The sequence below is a fragment of the Delphinapterus leucas genome, chromosome 8 (genome assembly GCF_059928025.1).
Source record: "Delphinapterus leucas isolate spDelLeu-1000000601 "Yukka" chromosome 8, BTC_Dleu_Yukka2, whole genome shotgun sequence".
Lineage (NCBI taxonomy): Eukaryota > Metazoa > Chordata > Mammalia > Artiodactyla > Monodontidae > Delphinapterus > Delphinapterus leucas.
In genome coordinates, this window is record NC_143136.1 from 69,392,688 (window position 1) to 69,405,396 (window position 12,709).

Consider the following 12,709-nt stretch of genomic DNA (forward strand, 5'->3'; position numbering starts at 1 on the left):
CAAACTGGCAAGGCTTATCCGCATTTGAAAATCTGAATCAAAACTAGCACATAGGCATCCCCAACTTACAGAGAATATATGTTCTAAAAGTGTATTTGTAAATCAGTTCCTTGGAAATTGGAACACATTAACCCATAGAAACAATTTCATAAATAATAATTAGGTCCCCAGGGCCACCCTCAAAAGCCCTTCGACCTGTGATGTCTCAATCTATAGCAATATTAGCAGTAGCCTTTGTTCTCAGCTCTGGCAGCAGGAGCCAATTCACAGGGATGAGAAGAAAGGAAAGAGTTTTCTCCTACTTTGTTTTTAATAGTGAGAGCATACATGGAACACCATTTCGGAATACGAGCATCCACAGTAGATGTTGGAGCTCTCAATGCCCCTGTCTCCAGCCTCTTGAGGTCCCCTTATTACCGACGCTCCTGAGTTGGTCCTCAGCGAGGGTCCTCCTGCCCAATGTCATTCGAGCCAATAGAAGAAGACTGAGTGCGGTTCAGAAGCAAAGGAAAGTTTATTCTTTGATCAAAGCATGGAGAGGAGGTGTGAGCTCCTGCTCTAGAGTCCACGCTCTCCCTCCACCCACGCCCGCCTACCCGGCCCCCAAAGGCTGTGGGCGGGGCTGCTTTATAGGGCTCCAACTGTGGGGAAGCGGGGTGGAGTTCTGGTGAGTGAGGTGGAACTAAGGCTCCTCTAGGCTCCAGATTGCAGTGCCAGGGGCGCAGCAACTCTGCACGCGGCCCACTGAGTTGGGGTTTCGGGCGCAGCCATTTTGCACTAGGAACTCTGGTCTGAAGTGCTGGGTGCAAGGCTGCTGCCCGAGGCACCCTATGAGCAAGTGAAGCTAGACTAAGCACAAAAGAAGAAGTTAGACCTTATCTTATCACCTAGATTCCATCTATTCTTCCTGGGGACCCAATGGGCTTTGCCAGTGACACTCTCACTTTTGCACATCTCCCTTCGGAGTTTCACGCCAGACAGATCTTGCTCCCACCCTGATCCTGCCTCTACATTGAACCGTCCTTCTCCTCAAGATGCAAAAGGGTCCCAGATAATTGTTTAGAAAAAAAAAAGAGAGAGAGAGAGAGAAAAAAAGCAATCAAAATACTCTCTATTGCCTAAATGATTGAACTCTTCCTGAAGTTTTTGCATTTTAAAAAATACAATATTTTTTGAACCCAAATAAATCCCTAACCTGTGAGATTTCCATCACCACGACTAAAGGAAATATTCAGAGGGTCAATGTGTGAGGAAACTGCTCTGAGGGAATACTCAGCTTTGGAAGTCAGACCCCAGAAATCAGTTGATTTAAAAGAAGTCAGTTTCTTGACTGTCTTCTCTAAATCTTGGGTCTTGGGTTTTCTGTTCAAGGATGGATGTCAGTGGTTAGTTGTAAACTGAGTCATCCCTTTGTTCATTTCATTTCCAGGAGATTCTAATAAAATGTATCTTATTAGCCCTATAATTGTGCTTTTAAAAGAATATCACCTTCCTGGTTAAAAAGATCAAATTAACACAATAATATAGACAAAAGTTTTGTTCTTATTTTCTAACAGAATACAAACCAAACAAAATCATTGTGATTTGGGCATTGTGAATTTTACACAGAAAAGGAAAGAATTATTAGGACATGTTTAAGACAGAGTCAGTCATTTTTTATTTGATGTCTAAGAAATTAAAGAAGAAAAAGGAAATAATTTGAGATTATTTCAGGATGAGAAAAAATGAGTTATCTTAATTATTTATAGAGCTATATTTTATATCGATTCAGAATTAAAATATATAAGAAAAGGCTGACAGTTATTTCTATAAAGTTAAAGAATATGTCTTTTTTTATTATTATTAAAGTGGTGAGTATAAAAACAAATAAGATTTGATTCCATTTTTCCATAATGTAGTACTTGAATTTGCCTGTAAAATCTTTCTGGGAAATTTGTGCATTTTTACGTAAATATATGTGCAATAAAATATGAAATAAAAAAATCAAATTTTAATTGAATTTCAGTGGTCATTGAGGGCTTTGTTAGAATTTTAATGTTACTGACACTCCAAAATGAAGGCATATTTTTGACCTTACACTCATTTTTTTTTAATCTCCTTAGGTTCTACGTTCATTTGTAACACTCACATCATTCCAGTGAAAAACCAAGAGGGTGTGGCTATGATGTTCATCATTAATTTTGAATATGTGACAGATGAAGAAAATTCTGCTTCCCCAGAGAGGCTAAATACAATATTACCAGTCAAAACTGTAAACCGTAAGTAAAAGACAACGTAATGCTCTTGATACTCTGCTACTGTAGTAATTTTAATACATGCTTCATTTTGATTCAGTTCTCAAAATATGTTTGCATTTTATGTAAAATAATTTGTATATAAAAAAGCCATAGCTGACATTACCCATCAGTGCCTAACAGAAGTGATCAGCTGCTTTCAAAGCCATTTGACTTGGTTATACCAAACTTATTTAGCCAGTCCCCTACTGATGGGCATTTAGGTTGTTTCCAAATTTTGGCTATTGTAATAATGGCAGAATGAATTGTGCATATGTATTTTCATGTGTATATGTACATTCTTCGACAAAATTATCTTCAGAGTAAGTTTCTGTAAGTGGTATTCCTGGGTCAAAGGGTAAATGAATATGTAATCTTTTTAGATACTGCCAAACTCCTCTCCTTATGTTTGAACCATTTTACACTAATACCAATGTATTATATAATACAATACAATGTATTGTATATACATTGTATATAATATTGTATATACAATGTATAAAATACAATGTATTATATCTTTCCTCCAAAGCCTTGCTAACAGAGTGAGTCAGTCTTCTCGATTTTTGTCATGATAAGTGAGAAGCAATACCTCAATTAGTTTAGTTTACATTTCTCTTATTATGAGTGAGGTTCACATATTTAAGCACTGTGGACATTTCTTTTTCTGTCAATTGTCCATTATTTGTATACATTTTCAACTTTTTTGTCTTTTTCTTTTAAATTGTGGAATAAATGGCAAATCGCTTCCCCAGCAAATTCTTTTATCTTTTTCCTAATTTTTATCACACGAAGCCTTTATTTTTGGAATGTGGCTAAATTTATCAACCTTTTCTTTTGTCGATTCTGAATTTTTGAGTCATAATTAGAAAAGCTTTCTCCATTCCAAGGTTGTAAATAAATTCATATTTTTTTCTAGACTTATGTTTTAGGATCTCTAATCCATTTTAAGTTTAGCTTGGTTTATAGTGCAAGTTATAAATTTAATTTGTCATTTTATCAATGGTTTTCCAGTTGTTCTAACATCATTTATTAGAAAGTCTGTCTTTCACCAGTAATTTGAGATATCACTTTTATCACATACTAAACTTTCTTATGTGCATGAGTATATTCTGGTCTTTCTATTCTGTTCTCTTGATCTGTGTCATTGAGAATCACACTGTTTTCAATATACGGTTAACCTCTTATATGACATACTCTCTTTAATATTAATTTTCAGGGTTTAAGGTTATTTCTTGTTGCATATTCCACATGAACATTAGAAACAACTTGTCTGGATAAAAAAAAATTCCCTATGATATTTTTATTGGATTCAGATTAATTTTATAAATTAATTGGAGGAAAAGTAACATTTTTATGATGTTGAGTCATTCTATACAGGAATATGTATTTTCATTTTTAAATCTAATTTTTGTGTCTTTCAAGAGTGTTTAAAATTTTTCCTTATTGTTTACTTTGCTACTTGACATTTAACATGTTTTGTTGTTGCTGCTATTATAAATAGGATCTTCTCTTTAATTATTATCTTCTAATAATTTTTAAGGCTACTGATTTTTTCTGAGTATGTTAATTTTATGGTCTATCTTAGGGAGTTTTCTTAGTTTGCAGTGGCTTATACATTGTTCTGAGGTTTTCAAGTGTTCTATAATATCAAATAAAGATTACTTTACATTTTCCTTTCCAATTCTTATACATCTAATAGTTTTCTCTTGTCTAACTGTGCTGGGTATTACCTCCAACATATCATTAAAAAGAAACTGATAGTGAACATCAGTTGTTCCTGAATTTTGTGTGAACGCCACCAGTGATTCCCATTAATTCAAATGATGGCATGTGGTTGAGTGGAATGTGTTTTATAATTTTATAGAAGTTTCCATTGACTTGTATTTATTAAGAATGGGTGTTGAAATTTGTAAATTGCCTTTTCATCATCTGTGGAAATGAGTGTGCTATTCTGTTTCCTTAATTTTATGGTAAATTTTATTAATAGAGTTACTAACACAGAACTATTCTTACATCCCTGCAAGGAACCACATTTGGACATGATGTATTTCATCTTGTAATACTGAATTCTTTTCATCTAAAATTAATTTAGGATTTTGCATCAATCCTCATCAGGGAAATTGCTCTCCAATTTTTGAATATGTATATGCAATTTCGTTAGGTATTATTATCAATGTTATAATTACTTAGGAAAATAATTTGGAGTTTCTTCTCTATTTTCTACTCTACATAACCATTTAAATAGTTTGGGGATGATCTGGACTTTAAAAGTTAAGTACAATTCCCCTGTAAAATCATCTAAACCTGGTACTTATTTGTGGAGTAGCTTTTTAACAATTATTTTCTCCAGAGACTGGACCATTCAGATTATCCAGCTCAACTAGTATCAGTATCTTTGCACTCCTAAGTATGCTTAGTCTTCTCCCGTTCAGTTTGTCAAGTTATATCATTTCACTCCCAGTTTTTACCAACAAGGCACTCAATTAACTTATTTTATATTTCCTTCTCCTTCCATTTTGTTTGGTTGTGATACTTCTAGCTTCTCAGAGGATGTAATTTACATACTTCTCACTTTTGTTTTGGCCTTAAACTTCTAGTGAAATGTATTCAATGCTCACTGCTTGTCTCTTTGTCAAAGTTTCCGCAAACATAACTTCTTGGATAAAGTTCACCTCTTCAGTAAATGTTCATGAGTAAATCAACACTATTTTTCTATAGCCTTCACACTTGGAGGACAGCCTGGGTACATATAAGATATTTGGCCCACACTTTTTGCCCTGTGAACCTGGTAGATAGTGTTCCACTCTTCTTGCATCAAATGTTGCTAATGAGGAATCTGATGCCAATCCACTTGTCTGCCCTTTGTAAGGGATTTTGTTAATTTTCCAAGTCCCAGAAAATTTCAGAAATAAATTAACAATGGTAGATTTTAATCCTCCTATTTCAAACCAAGACAGACTTTTAAAGTCCAAAACTATTGCTTCCATATGTCTGGATTTGACGTTCTAAGTCAATTTTCCTGCATACATGGTGGGCCCTTTCAATATGTACATTCAATTCATGTTATAGTTCAGGAAATTTTATTGAATTATAATTTTTAATATTTATTTTATTTCTTTTGGTTTGTCTTCATCAGGAACTCAAATAATATGGATGTTGCACCTTCTTTACCTGTCTTTCATATCCATCACTTTCCTCTGGTCCTTTTTTCTCTCTTTATTTTATTTTCTTAGCTTCTCTCATTTCTAGCCTCTATTCTTGTGGTTTGCTTGTAATGTGTCTTAAGTTTTTAGATGATTTTGTCTTTTTCTTTCCTGAATTTAGTACCTGTATTCTTTCAGTTCTTGCTTTGCATTTTCTTCTTATTTGTCCAATTTTTATTCTATGTTTTTGAGTTCCTAATTTATAATCTTATTTCATATCTCTAATTACTGGTTTGAATTTTTTAAATTTATTTTGGGATGTTATATATCTATTCTGTTTCATAACCAGATATTTAGCACACTTTCCTCTGCAAAGTATGTTTTTATTCCCATTTCCTGTTTTTCTCTTATGATATTTTTGTATGAATATTAGAGTATTCTTGTTTATAGCTATTCATGAAGGACTTTCCTGGACCATCACTAGCAAGAAATCTGAGGGGGGGCAAAGGGAATAGGTCTTGTTTGCATGCCTTTAAAAATTTTTCAGTTCCAAGTCTCATTCATATATAGCAAGGAGTTTGTAAATTTGGAGGGTTTGTGGGGAGGGGGGTTACTTGTTCTTTAAAATATATGGCACTGCCTTTTTTTGTTGTTTGCTTGTTTTTGTCTTCTGAATATTCTGTCCCCTCTTATATTAATAAGGGAACCTTATGTTTATCTGCTTCCTTATTTCCCAGCCTCCAAGGGACAATTCCACCTTTGAATATCCCTCCCGCTCTCCAAGATGTAGTGCTTTTCCAAGGCTGATATCTGGAGTCTTGTGCACTTTTCTAGCCACTTTCTATTGTCTCTCTAGTAACCAATGCTTTGTCCATTAAGGTCACAGAACTTCTCTCAGTATTTCTCACTCAGTGTTAAACTTCTTCTCCCAAGGGTAAACCCTATTTGATATGTGTTCCATTACTCTAAGGAGACTTCTGAACGCCCACCCCACCACTTTTTCCACTTAGCTTCTGCCTGACTATTGCCGTGTACTCTTCTTAGCCAATTCTGCTGGTCTTCGGCATTTATTTCCCTGACTACATATAAATTAAAGTTTGTAACGTCTCTTTCTCTAATTACTCTTTAGGCATAGTTTATGGGTATTTTTATTTGCCTCCCTTATTGATCTCTGTGGTTTTTAGGAGGGTCTATGAGCAAATGAAAATTTAAGTTACTGTCATTGTCTGTGGGAAGCTGGAAACCTTATCACAAAACTGTAGTATTTGCATAAAGAAATTGTTATATGTAAATCAGATAGCAAAATATATGTAAAATATAAAACACAGTCCCAAAAGCCTATGTTGTAAACTGAATTAATACTAAATCAAATGTACTCCAGCTGAAAATTTCTCATAGTCAGTTACTGCCTTAGGTACGTCTAAATGACAGTACAGTATCCTGTTAAGGCAATATTGGGACAAATATATTAGTGTAATACAATTCCAATATTTTGAATATTTTATTCTGAGCAATATCACATTTGGGAAAAACTCTCTATTAAAACCACCAATCTGTCAGTCTCCCAGGTGACATGTTTAGAACAAAATTGGATTACTATAAAAAACTATTGTAATACTAAAGACTTGTTCCTTAAAGTTGATGACTGTTTTTGATATCTTTATATTTTCTACTAACCAACTTAGTCATTACTGAATGGTTCCTGAGAGTATACCTTAGGTAATGTCAGCCTGTATTTTGGTAGTGAATGTCAATGAGATAATTTTTCTGGGGGAAGCCTAGTTTTGTTTCTTTATTGTCTTCAAAAAGTCTTCATTTTCCTCCCAAAATAGCTGTTTTTCATGGTCCATCAAGTTGGTTGGGAGTAAAAAAGGGAGTAGTGTATCAGCCCTATGACAAAAAAGGGGATTTTAATAAAAAGTATTCATTTCAAACTGAAATACCAATGGAGACTTGAAACTTTGATATCTTGAATGGAAGACAATCTATACAGTAGCCTTCCAGGTATCATACATAATCTATGCAACTTTATACTAGGATTAAAATGGCATCTCTTTTGCAAGTCATAGCAAATTCAGTAGTTTGTTTCTTATTATGTGAACATGAATGGTTTCCCTACACTGCAGCTGTCACTCATATAGGGAATCATTGGAGAGAGTACAAATATGCAGATAAAATTGTTTCCAGAGCATTACAAAGACCTATTATTTACAACCATTATATTGGTTTTGATTATACCTCCTGTCATTATATGCTTTAAATTTCTCTTTACTTGGTGTCAGTTTTTGAGGAGTTGATTGTTAAATCAAGCAGAAAAGTTAAAGAGAGACAAATTATATTTGGTACCTTCTGATACTATCCAATTTCTACTTTGTATCATTTCTGATCTTTGGAAAACTTTTTTTTCTTAAAGTATAATTTTATTACCTGTGTGAAATAACATGTTGGCTATTTCAAACATTGTTGCTCCATCGGTAGCCTCTAAAACAAATAACTCAATAAGGAAATAAAAGCAAATCAAATTTTGATACACCCTTTTTTGCAGAAACATCTCAACTTTCAAAAAGCTTAATTTCCTATCTAAATAAGGAGTGTGTAAGTGTGTGTGTGTGTCTGCGGGGGTAGGCATGCCCTTGTGTTGGAATTTAAGTGAAAGTAATGGGGAGAGGCTACTGTTTGTTTGAGATGATGTGGGTTTCTATATATTCAACTGCATCTCCTGAAATGTAGACAAAATAAGGGAAAAAATGTGAAGGAGCTATAAGAAACTTAGACGAAAAAGAAATGAAGTATTAAATTGAGAATATTAAGTAATAGAAAAGGAGCTAAGTACACAATAGAAAAGATGCATCATGAAAAGGCACTATGATCAATTGGCTGAGTAAATTCTGGAAACCTAGAGACTTGTATTGAATAAAAAGGTGGATCAATTCTCAGTACAAATATCTAGTTTCTGGGTCAGGAACACAGCACAGCAAAAGTGAGCAACTTTCTCTGGGAAGAACTCATTTTTCACAAACTTAATCTCTGTCGAAGATACAGGACCAGCCACAAATAGATGTCTTAAGTCCCCTGGAATGAAGCAAGTACAGGAGAGAGTATTATTCTGATAGGTCTATCAAATTGATATATACTGCACAACTGAGTTGATTAATTACTACATAATAAATATAAATACCAAATAAAAGATATAATTAAACATTTTCTCACTGATGGTTTAAACTCTGCAATCTAAAACGTGGAAATGATACTGAGTAGAAGAGAAAATTCTACTTTTACTACCAACTAAAAGGGGGCCACATCTAAAGGAACTAAGAGCAATGGGAAGATGTGTTCTCTTTTTTTCTGCTCTAATATCTGTTTCTGTGAAATATTTGCACAACATGAAAGATAACCAAATTATGTGTCCTTGCTTACACTATTAATTTCAAAGTTAATTGTCAAGTGTGAGGCTTTTGTTTTCATTATTTTAAATAAAATATTTTAAAGTTTTATTTTACATTACTTACAAGTATATTTAAGTCTTATATTTCTTCTATTTTATAGCAGAAATCTAGGATCGCCAGTCTGGTTCACACAGACACACATACACATTTTCATTTGTTAAAAATTTCTTTAAGGGGATTGGGGGGAAGCTGAATTAAACAAAAAATTCCTGATTTAACAATATACAACCAACAGAAAATTAATGCATTCTATGTTCTTATCCTGTCTGAAAACCAAAGAGTCAGTTGAGCCACTATAAATGTTGACCTTAAGCTCATATCCCCAAATAAATTTTAACTAATAACATTCACTCCTCTTATCATTTTAAAATAGTTTTTTGTTTAAGTCTACTTAATTTACTGTTTCCATGACGGTCAAAAAAATCCATGAAATTTTCTCATTTTACTAAACTTGAAACATACCCAACAAGAAAGCAGGCCCAAGTTAAGTCTTTTTAGTCACAGAAAAATACTGAATTTTATCATTTATTAATTTATAAATGATTACACTACAAGTCAAAATTATACATGAGATCCTAATTTTTTAGGTACTTTTCATCTCTTTCCCTTAGCAAGTATTTCAGAACTTCACCAGGTTCTTCATGACTCTCATGTCAAATCCACCTCCTATGTCAGACAAATCACCTCCCCTTCCACACCTCAGAGCAGGGGAGGGCTTGGGCAAGAAGTCCCTTAATCAGCCCACCCTCAACAAATATATCTCAACCCCTGGAGGCAAATCTTAACTGGGGTCCACATCTCCACTTGAAACCCATTCCCTCTGCCATTCCTTCCAAATCTGTCCTTACCAATGCCCCTCTCTCAGCTATGTTTTCTACCGGCGCTTTCCCTTTTGCTCATGCTGCTGATAATAGCCTATACTTCAATAGATACATTCTGTTTACATCAAATAATATTTTCTCAAAGTTTCAATTAGTTAAATGTGTTGCCAACATTTAAAAATTGGAAGATTACACCTAAAATTACGATGTCTGGGGAATTCCCTGGCCATCCAGTGGTTAGGACTCTGGGCTTTCACTGCCGTGAGCCCAGGTTCAATCCCGGGTTGGGAAACTAAGATCCTGCAGTCGCACGGCACAGCCAAAACAACATATCTAGCTTATTTTGGAAAAAGATGAGTATGTGGCCACACATTTGCAATAAGCTGGTAGAGAATACTGACCGCACCTTTAGACGGTATGTACTCCCCAGTTTGCCACAGTCCTCAACTCTCCTTGCTGCTGTTCATACTTGGCTTTCTTTACTTTTGTCCCCTGACTCTTCTTACAGGCATTTGGATTTTCCACACCTACTCATCGTCTCCCTTATTTCCTTTCTTCCTCTGCCCACTGTAATGAGCTTTCTACGTTGTGCTCTCAATGTTATCCTCTAGGTTGAAGGTACTGTGCTAAATTCGATTCCCTTCTCTCGGTTCTTTTATGTTTCATGACACCACACTCCTTTGCTTCTTTTGATCTCTGTGACAGCTATTTTAGTACCATTTTCTTGTTCCTCTTAAACAAGAAACTCTTAAACACTGTTTATCCCCCAGAAGCTGCTCTTAGTATTCTTCTCTTCTTAGTCATCTTCTCTGTACACCCTGCTTGGGCAAACTTATCTGTGACCTACAGGATAAAGGCTCCCTTTCAAATCAGTATCTCCAGACCACACCTGTCTCTAGACTTTTCCAATTACTTATAACTTCATATATCCAACTGCCCACTGGACATCTTTTTCTGGAAGATTTTAGCACTTCTGGAAATTAAGCATTTTCAAGCTAAGACTTGCCTTTCCATCCCAATTACCATCTACTCTATTCCGTCAAAAGCTCTTGCTCTTCGTACATTGTGAATGGTGTCATCATCCCAGCCACCCAAGCCAGAAACCTGGGCATCATGCTAAACTTCTCCTTCTCTCTAATCCTCTCTTTTCCCAACCGAAGAGTGATCAAATTCTCTCAAGCACACCTCCTGAATATCTCTCTCATACAGCCCACTGTAATGACCTACTCAGGCCCTCAACACATCTGCTGCAGTGATCTCAAAATTGGTATCTCTGCTTTCAGCTTCTTTTCCTCAGGATCACATGTCCCACTACTGTGCATCAGATCATAATACTCCACTGTTTATATTCTTTTTTTTTTTTTTTTTTTGCGGTATGCGGGCCTCTCACTGCCGTGGCGTCTACCATTGCGGAGCACAGGCTTCGGGCGCGCAGGCTCAGCCGTTTTGTGGCATGTGGGATCTTCCCGGGCCGAGGCACGAACCCGCGTCCTCTGCATCGGCAGGCGGACTCTCAACCACTGCGCCACCAGGGAAGCCCTATATTCTTTATAATGGTTCTCTATTGCCTAAGGTTAGAAAACTCCGAAACCCTGTGCATTAAGCAAAAGACACACGTTGTGGCCTCAGATACCTCCGTAGCCTCATCTCCCATCACAGCGCCCCCCAAGCCATCGCCGTCATACCCCATATTTCAGTGGTGGTTTTTTGAAACCACATACATTTTATACCACCTTGTTTGTATAGCGTAGTGCCCTCTCTACTAGACTGCCTTCCTTTCTCTAGCATACCTTCTCCAAAGGACCCTTTACCTGTGGGGGAGTTCCTAATTCACGCAGATCGATTTTCCTGTTCTTAACCCTGTGACATGATGATACCTCATACGTGTCTCTACTACCACACTGGCACATCCGTTTGCCTAGTAGACAAGAAACATAAATGACTAAAGAAGGCCAGGAATAAAAATAGAGAGCAAGAGAGGTGAGAGCTGTGGAAAACTAAGGAAGCCTACCTTGTTTAAAGTAGCCAGGAACACTTAAGCTCCAGTTCATAGGAGGGCTGTTGTGTTTTCTTCCGTATCCCCAATATCTGGCAAATAGTGAGTACCCAGTACATACTTGTAGAATGTATAAATTTATGAATGTTATTGTTATATTGAGTAATTAAGGGTTTTTTCCCTACTGAATGCATATTAGTCAGTGATTCTCCAAGAGTAAGACCGTCAGCATCATCTTGTAGCATGTTTGAAGTGCAAGTCCTTGGGCCTTACACCAGAACAACTGATTCAGAAACACAGGAATTCAGGGCTTCCCTGGTGGTGCAATGGTTGAGAGTCCGCCTGCCAATGCAGGGGACACGGGTTCGTGCCCCGGTCCGGGAAGATCCCACATGCCGCGGAGCGGCTGGGCCCGTGAGCCATGGCCGCTGAGCCTGCGCGTCCGGAGCCTGTGCTCCACAACGGGAGAGGCCACAACAGTGAGAGGCTCGCGTACCGCAAAAAAAAAAACACAGAAATTCAGCAACCTGTGTTTTGACAAGCCCTTCAGGTCATTCTGATCCACATTGAAGTTTGAGAACTACTAGTCTAAGTTACTTAATGGTTAGATAAAACCATAAAGATAAATTTTAAGTGAAGCTAAAAGTAAAAATATAGTAAAATAAAGTTAAATTTCTATAGCATCTTATTCTCACAGTTATTTTCAAAAGTGTACTTTTTCATTTCATTTCATTAAGGTATTATAAAGGAGATTCCATTATCTTTGAAATGATTAAAATTATACTCTCCAAATCAAAAGAGAATTTTTATCTTTATGCTTACTAAAATAAAAGTTTGAATTACTCTAAAAGCTTCAACTGAAGCAAAGTCTATACGCAAAAATACAGTTGGTCATTTAGGCAACTATCTAGCTAATTTAAGCCATTAAAAATGCATTAATATGCTTTGGACTCAATATTTTGAATAATTGACACATAAAAAATATATTTGCCTGTATAGCTACCTTACTCCTTCAAATTTGTATTTC

At 35.9% G+C, this 12,709-nt stretch overlaps 1 protein-coding gene across 1 annotated transcript in view; it reads left to right on the forward strand.

The window, feature by feature from the left end:
- Positions 1 to 200: 200 nt before the first annotated feature.
- The window catches only part of KCNH7 (potassium voltage-gated channel subfamily H member 7), a 149,940-nt gene continuing 137,431 nt past the window's right edge, over positions 201 to 12,709 (forward strand). Inside the window, exons 1-2 of the mRNA XM_089915923.1 lie at positions 201 to 612; positions 2,103 to 2,258. Of these exons, the coding sequence (XP_089772049.1) occupies positions 201 to 612; positions 2,103 to 2,258 (568 nt within the window). The remainder of the gene's footprint in view (positions 613 to 2,102; positions 2,259 to 12,709) is intronic.